Raw genomic sequence first — 8753 nt, 5'->3', positions numbered from 1 at the left:
CGGGGCCTGAATGGAGGGGAGGCTGAGAGTGGGTGGGGATGGAGGGGTGGAAGGAATCTGATGGACTGCATGGGGCGGAAAGTTGGACACGGCAGGCGGCGCTTGAAGCGTCAGTCAGGAGGAAGGGCTGGAGATAAGGTCCGGGGGGGGCGGGGGGAGGGGTGGACCTGAGGATCTTGTAGAGCGAAAAGACGTGGCCCAACTGGTGGGGATCTGGTTGACGTCCAGTGTTATTTATTGGGGTGGGTGATGGAATATTGGGAAGGATTTCTAGGGAGCTGTGGGAGACCTCAGGAAGAAGGGTCCGGTGAAGGGGGTTTGTTCGGATGTAGGGAAGTGACAGTTTCTTTTGGGGGGGTTCTCTGGGGCTCCGAGAGGGGCGGAGCCTGGGACAAGGTACCTGTGAGGGTCATATGCAAGGGCGTGAATGTCTAGGAGTTGGTGGGGTGGACCTGAAGGTTCGGAGATGGTGTGATCCGAGAAGAGGCTTGAGATAGGAGTTGACATAGGAGCTGGCCGGCGGGAAACTGACAGTGGGCCCTGTGCTCCAGGAGACGGACTCCGCCGGTGCCGCCGCCCCGGGCCCGGGAGGTACGGGCTTCGACGTCGCGGGAGCGCTCCACATCGCGCGGTCGCGGTGCCACCCGCTCTTCTTCCCGGGAGAGCGGCCGGGGGGGCCGGAGTCGAGGCCGCCCTGCCCGCCCCTCACCCTCGCCCACAGGTCTCTGCCCTGTCCTGCCCGTGGGAGGGTGGGGCATGGACTGGAGCTGTGGAGGCGTGCTCCTGTGACCCCAGCCTCTTCTCTCCTCACTCTCCCACCCCATCCTAGGTAGTCGCGTGCCCCGTTTCGACCCCACAGCCTTTGTGAAAGCCAAGGAGAAGAAGCAGAGAGAGATCAAGATGAAGTTAGCGCCCATTTCCCCCTTACGTGCCCATATCCCTGCCCCTTTAACTGGCCCCCCGACCTGTGCTCTCATCCATCCCCCTCTCCCATCTGTCTCCGTCATCGGTCACCTGCTCCGTCTCTCCCTTTCCCTTTCCCTGCGCCTGCTTTTCACCTGACCTCCACCTCCTCCCCTGACCCCCACCACCCGGTCTGTGTGTCCACAGGCCTTTTCCTTCCCTTTCTTATGTGACCTCAACTGTGCCCATAGGGGCCCAGCGACGCCGTCCCTAGCATTAGCTGGGCACACAGGTGGGTGTCTCCTTCTCCGCTCCCCAGGCAGCAGCAGCAGCGGAACCGATTGGGCAGTGGAGGAAGCGGGGACGGCCCGTCCATCTCCTGGTCTCGCCAGACTCGGCCCCCCGCTGCCGTGAGCGGCCGAGGGGACGCGGCTAACCGCTCCCGAAACCGCAGCTCCTCGGGTAACTTGGGCTGTAGCGCGCGGGGCGGGCTGGGCGCCCCGGCGAGCGCGGGAGGCTCACTCTCTCCTCCCCCGTCTAGTGGACAGTTTCCGCAGCCGCTGCTCATCCGCCGGCTCCTGCAGCGAGTTGGAGGATTTCTCCGATTCCCTTCCTAGGGGGTAAAACTTGGGCGCGGGGAAAGGACCACCTCCAACCGGGGGTCTGGGGAGGCTGGAAACAGTCTTTTGCAGGGAGGTTGGGTGATGGAGGCGGGAGCCTTGAAACCACCGGGGAGGGCGAGGTGGGAGGTGCCCAAGGCTCCTCCCGCTAGTTCCTGAACACTCTCTCCTGTCAGCGTTCGCCGCCCGGGGAAGCCTCCCAGCCCCACCACCTGGGGCGGGTCCAACACGGTGAGTGTATTTCCCCAGACCATGGAGGAGGTAGGGGCAGCATGAAGCCACCAAAAGCCCATGATTCCATTCTGGGGGACTCAGGTTGCAGAGGTGTCTTTTTTTTTTTTTTTTTTAAGATTTTATTTATTTGACAGACAGACACAGCGAGAGAGGGAGCACAAGCAGGGGGAGTGGGAGAGGGAGAAGCAGGCTTCCCGCAGAGCAGGGAGCCCGATGCGGGGCTCGATCCCAGGACCCCGGGACCATGACCTGAGCCGAAGGCAGACGCTTAACGACTGAGCCACCCAGGCGCCCCGCAGAGGTGTCTGTTGAAATGCGTCTGGACGCAGAATGTTTTGAGACCATTGGATTGGAGGGGAGTGTGGGGGTGGGGTGGGGTAGATGATACCAGCTAAGGGCACCAGCCCTGGCCTCAAAGTGCCAGCTCTTAAAACCTGGTCCCGCCTTCCTGTCACCTGTGTGGCTTGGCTCACGCTAGTTCTCAGCCTCAGTCTCTTAATCAGTTGAATGGGGATGGTAATAGTATTCATCTGAGAGGGTTCTTCTGGTGGAGATACCAGGAGGTGATTTTGCATCTAGTAAGTGCCCAGTGGGCGTCAGCCCTTGTTGTTTGAGGTCCTTAGGTTCAAAATTTCCAGTGGGATCTGGGGAACAGGAATAGAGGGAGGATACCTAACCCCCTCTTCCTGTCTCCCCCAGCAGCAGAAGCCCACCCCTGTGGAACGCAGCCGCCATCAGAGATGCCTGACCAATTCGGGGGGCTGGGTCCCTATGAAAGGTGAGCCTGGGACTCCACATCTCCCCCTCCCTTACCGCCCCCCCAGCCCAAGGGCAGCGTATTGGGCCCTCACAGCCCCTGCACCCACACCCACTCTCACAGAGTACAGCTCCGACCACCAGGCAGCAGACATGGCCGAAATAGATGCCCGCCTGAAGGCCTTGCAGGAATATATGAACCGACTGGACACACGGTCGTGACCTCGACCTGGAGTACTGCCCCTCCATCCCTCACCCACTGCTGGATTTGGAGTGGGGGGGCGGGGCTGGCGGTTCCTTGCAGCCCTGCTCAGGCTCCTCTCCTGCTGGTGCTACCAGGGTTTCAGGTGTGTGAGGCCTTGGCCCCCCCACCCCCGCCATGCACTGCATGCTGGGAGGGAAGGTATGTGCATTTTGTAAATAAACTATTTGCTGTTGGGCTCCTTCAGCTTATGACTGAAGGGTAGGGCTGGAGTGGGGAGAAATGAGGACTGGGTGGTGGCCGTAATTGGGACCTGGTGTATTTCTGGGCATGTCTCTGACTGGGAGGCACTTTAGGGTTCAGAGTCAGGAGAAACTTGCATACTCTCTAAAGCAATGAATGGGGTGGACCTGAGGGGTGGGAGTGAGCAGCTCAACCCCAAAGGGGTCCAAGCAGAGATGTGACACAGGGTATCTTTGGCCGAGTGGTAGAGAAGGGGTGTCTTGGAGCATGGTTCACGGCCCCGCAGGACCGCTGAGCTGCCGTCAGTGACATCTGGGCCAACTTGGTGCTGATTCCTGCGCTCTGGCCTGAGACCTGGGTTCTGAGCTATGATGTTCCTTACAAGCTGGGCTCTCTGGGGTCTTGGTTTAGGGTCGGGGCCTCTGGGTTCTGAGTACCAGCGAGGACAGAGTGCTGGGCCCGGGGCGGGTGGGAACGGCTGGGGTCTTGTGGGAGGTAGAGAGGGAGGGGAGGCATGTGGTGGGACACAGGAACACAGTTTGAGCTGCACCTTTATTGGAGGGGGAGGCGGTGGGGTTTCCAGGTGTGGAGGAGATAGGGTGTCACTCGTGGTAGTGTGGCCAAGTCTGGATGATCCCATAGAGTTGGTCGCCTGGAGAGAGTGTGCGCTGCACATCCCGGTGTCCCTTGACCTCGTATCTGGGGCTCAGTTTTCCCTGAGCCACACCGCAAGCTAGCAGACTCTGGGCCGCCCTGAGGGCCCGGGGTGGAGGTGACCGCTCTGGGGGAGACAGACGCAGGAGTTAGGCTAGGGCTTCCTTGAGGGACAGAGGTAGTGTGGGGTAGTGTTTCCAGCTGTGCACCCTGCCCCCCTGGGGCCCAGAACCAGGTCTGCCAGTCCCCTAGCAGGGACTTAACCCTGCTGTGCCTGTTTCCTCATCTGCGAAAGGAGAGAATGATGGCACCTGCCCACAGGGCTGTGGGACAAGAAAACGAGTTCTTTTACGTAAAGCCATCACAGAACAGTGCCTGGCACAGGTTAAACCCTCAGCAGGTGTCAAGATTAGAGCTCATCCTCCCTCCTCTGCCCCCAGACCTCTGGGTCCTACTCATGATGGTGGCTGTTTATCATGGACTGGCCGAAGAACTTTTATGCAGATTAACTCATCCTGGCCCAAACCGGGCAGTTGCAAAGAAATGGTCATTATCCAAAGGAGGAGATGAGGCTTGGAGAAGCCGACTCAACTTGCCCAATGTCACAGAGCTTGGAGGTGGCAGAGCCTCCCAAGGACTACATACCGTGCGGCGCCATCCCCCAGACCCCAGGTCGGCCCTCCATGCCAACAGCTGGACACTTACCCATGTAGTTACCCATGAAGGAGATGCCAATGGAGATGGGGTTCCAGGTGGGGCCTGTGTGATCGCCCTTGGTGTCCCAGCCCCGGCCCTCATACACAAGCCCATCTTCTCCGATCAGAAAGCTGTGTGGGTGGGGGTGGGGTGGGCTTGATGAGTAAGGGAGGGCCTGCCACCCCTCCCCTGCCCCCTGCTACTCACACACAATTTCCCCCAACACCTCCCTCTTCTGTCATCCAATGCCTCTGGCCCCTGCCACGTGCCAGGCACAGCACTACACCCTCACGGCCACCCATGAGTTAGTACTGCCCCCATTCTGCAGGTGGAGCATCAGAGAGGTGGGGACATCTGCCGACAGTCACACAACACAGCCAGACAGGAACAGAGTCCGGATTCTCATCCGGGTCCCTGGAACTCCCACCCACGTGATCCTATTCCTTGCTTCCTCCAGCCTCCCGGGAGGATTTGTTGAGCTCTTGATTTGCTGAATGCCCTCCTGCTCTGGGGCAGGAGCCGCTGTTGTCCCCAAGGTCATGCCCCATAGACCCCTGCCTCTCCGAACTGTCCTCTGAGAAGCTTTTCTGCCCTTGGCCCAGCCTGCTTCCTGCTTTCTGTTCCCTGCTGGGGTACACTGAGTGACAGGATCTGGGACTCAAGGATTGGCATCATAACCAGATACAGACTCTGGAGTCCCAGCATCTGCCTCTTGGAAGTTTCCAGTCCTGGCATCAGATCCTTAAGACTCATTTGACACGCCTTGATGGAGCGAGTCTGATTTGGCACGTTGGAAATAACTAGAAGATCAGCACTTTGGAGTTTCAAGATCTGCTGCCTCTGCCCTCTTGCTCTCACAGTCACCAAGGACGTAAAGAATGTTGGAACTTAAGAATCTTTGGGTCCTGAATCTCCCACGCAGGAAGCCCGAATCAGAATCTGGCTCTGAAGAGACTAGAAATTCCATGGTGATGCTGGCCCCCAGGACTGGGCTGCTTATGGCTTTATCACAGCCCCAACACCTGGCACAGGCAGTTGGAACTCCCTGTGTATTTGTGAAATGGAAGCATCTAGTTTAAACCTCCACCACCACTAGGTGGGTTGAGTGAAGAACCTTTTTGTAAGTAAAGACACTGAGACTCAGAATGTGATGTGACAAGAAGGAAGATCCAGAATGTTGGGATCAGACTCTAAATCCTAAAATCTGAGAAACAGACTTCAGTCTGCTTTTCTATAAGGCGATTGAGGTCAGAGGCTGGGGAGCCAAGCTTTGTCTTCACTGCCTCATGGAAACCCTTAGCATCCGAGCACCTGAGTCTTGGAGACAAAGCCTGGAAGTTGGAGCCTTTGAAATGTAAAAGCTTGAGCCAGAAGAGCTGGGGATACCCTCGGAGGCGTCTAGACTTCCAATGAGGTCATCGGCTTCCCGAGCTTCACCCCACCCCTATTGGAAGCCATCTCTAAGGGCGGAACCCGGGAACCTGGATTTCCAGTACGGTGACTGGTGTTTACCAAGGTCTGAGAACCTGTAGGGTTCAAAGTTCACTCGCTGCGGAAGCCCTTGTATGGGGCCGCGGCCTGTTACCCCGGAAAGGGAGCTGGGGGCACGGCCCCCAGATGCAGATCTTCGCAGTCCTTTTGTTTTCTGCCGTCACCCACCTGCAGGCTGTTCTCCCCACAGCCGCCAGGGGGAGCTGCTTCCACCTAGCAGGCTCACATCCCTCCCCCAGCTCCTGTCTTCCTTACCGTGGTCCACAAGGCCCTGCCGATCCGGTCCTCCTCGTTTCATGTCACTCCTCCCAGCTCCCTCCAGCCATCCTGACCTTTGTCCTTCAGGCGTGACTCTCTCACTTGCCCTCATAGCTTTTACCCCTGCTGGACCCTCAGCTTACCACTCTTGCCGCAGCCCCCCATCCCAGAGACACCTGAGTCTCCCCCCCCCCCCCCCCCCCCCCCCGGCCCCCCCCCCCCCCCCCGCCCCGCCCTATTGCTTCTATCACCATCTGAATTCATCTGGTTTCCTTTGCTTGTTTCCCACCTGTTCTTCCCCGTTGGTCTTTAAATCCCATTGGGCCAGATTCGCACTGTTCATGCCTCCCCCATCCCAGCACCCGGGCAGGGCCTGGCACATAATAAGTGCCTAAGGGAAAGAGCCCATGAACTTGGGGGTTCCCATTGCATGCCAGGTGGTGTCCTAAGGGCTTTGCATGTATGTATTGGCTGATTTAGTGACCTGGTGGGGGCAGAGGAGGGAGAGGAAACCAAAGTGGGGAGAGCGTTCGTGACCCTGCCCCAGGTCTCAGCCAGCAACAAGCAGAGCTGAGACTGGACCCCACCCCCACCCCCGCGCTGAACCCGCCTGCTTGTCTGCTTCCCAACAGAGGCAGCAGACTTTATGAAGGGACTCCAGTGTAGAGGACTCTTTCTTTTGTGTTGGTAGTCTGTCCCTTCCTCCGGGGAGCAGGGCTTGGACTTCAGCCCTTTCCCTTCTTCCTAGCACCTGCGTGCCGCGCGCACATGCGCAGTCCTGTGTGCCCGCCCTGGGGAGAAAGCAAGCTGCGAGGACTGTCAGCCAGGGGGCTCTAGATCTGCCGGGGGGTCCCTCAGGCCTCCACACATTTCCCTCCACCCGCTAGGGCACAGGCCTTTGCCTCCGCTCCGCACTCACTTGTAGCCCACGTCACACCAGTTCAGCGTCCCCGAGTGGTAGCTGTGCACGTTCTGGGCCTGCTTCAGGCACGAGGCCGGGCAGTCGCAGGGGCTGCCGGCCGTGTGTGACACCACCACGTAGCGCACGGGCAGTCTCAACTTCTTGGAGCACTTGGACGCCGGGGCCCTCCACTCTCTCCGGGGCACTATGGGGCAACAGAGGTTTGGGGGTTCTTCTCTAGGCCCTCCGAGTCCAAGTCCGAGGAGAGCCAGGAGGGCCCAGGCGAGCAGCGCGCAAGGGGCGGACATGGCAGGTGAGGCCGGCAGGGACGGCTAGGAGTTCGCCGCTGGCCCAGGCCACCTTTATCTGCTGGGGCCGGGCGGTGGGGAGGGCCTTGCTTCACACCCTGGCGGGACAGGCAGGTCACACTGGACCCCAGATTCCGCTTCCTTCTCTGGCAGGACTGCAACAGGATGCGGTGTGGTGAGGTGGGGAAGTGGGGAGCCCATGGCAAAGCCAAGGGGACTCTCTCCTAGCTGAGAGTCAGGGTGGGGAGGGTTGCACAGGCCTCTGGCCATCTCGCCCTGTGGTTTCTGGAAGAGCAAGGGCTTGGCGCCCTGCCCAGCTTTGTCTCTCCTTTCAGTGGGGCTTTGAACAACTCACCGGGAACATTAACACAGGGGCTGGGGGCCTGAGCCTCCTCTGTCGTTCTCCTGGAGGGACCGGGGTAACAAAAGCTTCCCCCCCCCTTTTTTTTAAATTGAAGTGTAATTAACATACAACTTTATGTTATTTTCGGGTGTACAACATAGTGATTCGACAGTTCTGTACATTACTTAGTGCTCACCGTGATAAGTGTGGCCCCCAAATGTCCCCAAACAATGCAGTAGTGATCTTGTTGACTACATTCCCTATGCTGTACTTTTCATCCCTGTGACTTATTTTATAACTGGAAGTTTGTACCTCTTAATCCCCCCCTTTTTTTTTTAAAGATTCTATTTATTTGAGAGAGAGAATGAGATAGAGAGAGAGAGCATGAGAAGGGGGAGGGTCAGAGGGAGAAGCAGACTCCCCACCGAGCAGGGAGCCCGAGGTGGGACTCGATCCCGGGACTCCAGGATCATGACCTGAGCCGAAGGCAGTGGCTTAACCAACTGAGCCACCCAGGCGCCCCCTCTTAATCCCCTTTATCTATTTCATCCACCTCCCCTCTTGCCAGTTTGATCTCTGTATTTAAGAATCAAAAACTCCTATTTTAAAACCACTTCTCCCAGGCCCAAGCCCGAGGTCGCTTAACCCTTGCAGCAAACTGAAGATGTTGAGTGGTGGGAAGCCCATTTTGCAGTCGAGTAAACTGAGGCGGGGAGAGGGGGACATAGTAGGGCCTGGTGGTCCACAGCCTGGATTCAGAACCAGGCTGCCTGCATTTGAATTCTGGCCCCATTCCAGTGTGTGAGCTCCTGCAAGTGAGCTTTCTGTACCTCAGTTTTCCCCACCTACAAAATGGGGATAATAATATAAAGTACCTGACTCAGAAGGCTGATGTGAACTAAGGAATTAAGGGGGTGGATAAAGGTCGAGCCCTTCCAAGAGGTCTGGCACCTGGTGCCACATAAAGGCCACTGGAACTCAATAACCAGTCAAACTGATACAAAATGTTAACCCCCTGTGTCCCACTCCCCTCGGGCTCTGCCTGCTAGCGCTCACTAACAGTGTGGCATGATTTTCTCCAAGGTGATGTCCATGCTCCGGAGATCATGCTTACATCTGTGATCTGGAATGACACACTAGGCAT

General features: G+C 58.0%; 2 protein-coding genes across 4 annotated transcripts in view; one reads left to right on the top strand and one right to left on the bottom strand.

Moving 5' to 3' along the window:
• The window catches only part of CCDC61 (coiled-coil domain containing 61), a 22319-nt gene extending 19363 nt beyond the window's left edge, over positions 1–2956 (top strand). The window contains exons 8-14 of one of the 3 annotated variants that reach the window (XM_044922247.1): positions 552–721; positions 830–905; positions 1223–1365; positions 1445–1523; positions 1700–1754; positions 2463–2535; positions 2638–2956. In XM_044922247.1, the coding sequence (XP_044778182.1) occupies positions 552–721; positions 830–905; positions 1223–1365; positions 1445–1523; positions 1700–1754; positions 2463–2535; positions 2638–2735 (694 nt within the window). In that variant the 3' untranslated portion in view covers positions 2736–2956. Of the gene's footprint in view, positions 1–551; positions 722–829; positions 906–1222; positions 1366–1444; positions 1524–1699; positions 1755–2456; positions 2536–2637 lie in introns of all 3 variants that reach the window. The other 2 variants (XM_044922246.1, XM_044922245.1) reach the window with 2 other exon arrangements.
• A 535-nt stretch (positions 2957–3491) lies between these two features.
• Positions 3492–7266, bottom strand: PGLYRP1 (peptidoglycan recognition protein 1). Its single transcript, XM_021681174.2, has 3 exons — positions 6977–7266; positions 4318–4439; positions 3492–3739 (listed from the first exon to the last, which is right to left on the bottom strand). The coding sequence occupies exons 1-3, from the start codon at positions 7264–7266 to the stop codon at positions 3561–3563; spliced, it is 591 nt and encodes a 196-aa protein (XP_021536849.1). The 3' UTR covers positions 3492–3560.
• Positions 7267–8753: the final 1487 nt, after the last annotated feature.

Source organism: Neomonachus schauinslandi, chromosome 16 (genome assembly GCF_002201575.2).
Source record: "Neomonachus schauinslandi chromosome 16, ASM220157v2, whole genome shotgun sequence".
Classification (NCBI taxonomy): domain Eukaryota; kingdom Metazoa; phylum Chordata; class Mammalia; order Carnivora; family Phocidae; genus Neomonachus; species Neomonachus schauinslandi.
This window is presented reverse-complemented; position numbering and strand designations above follow the sequence as displayed.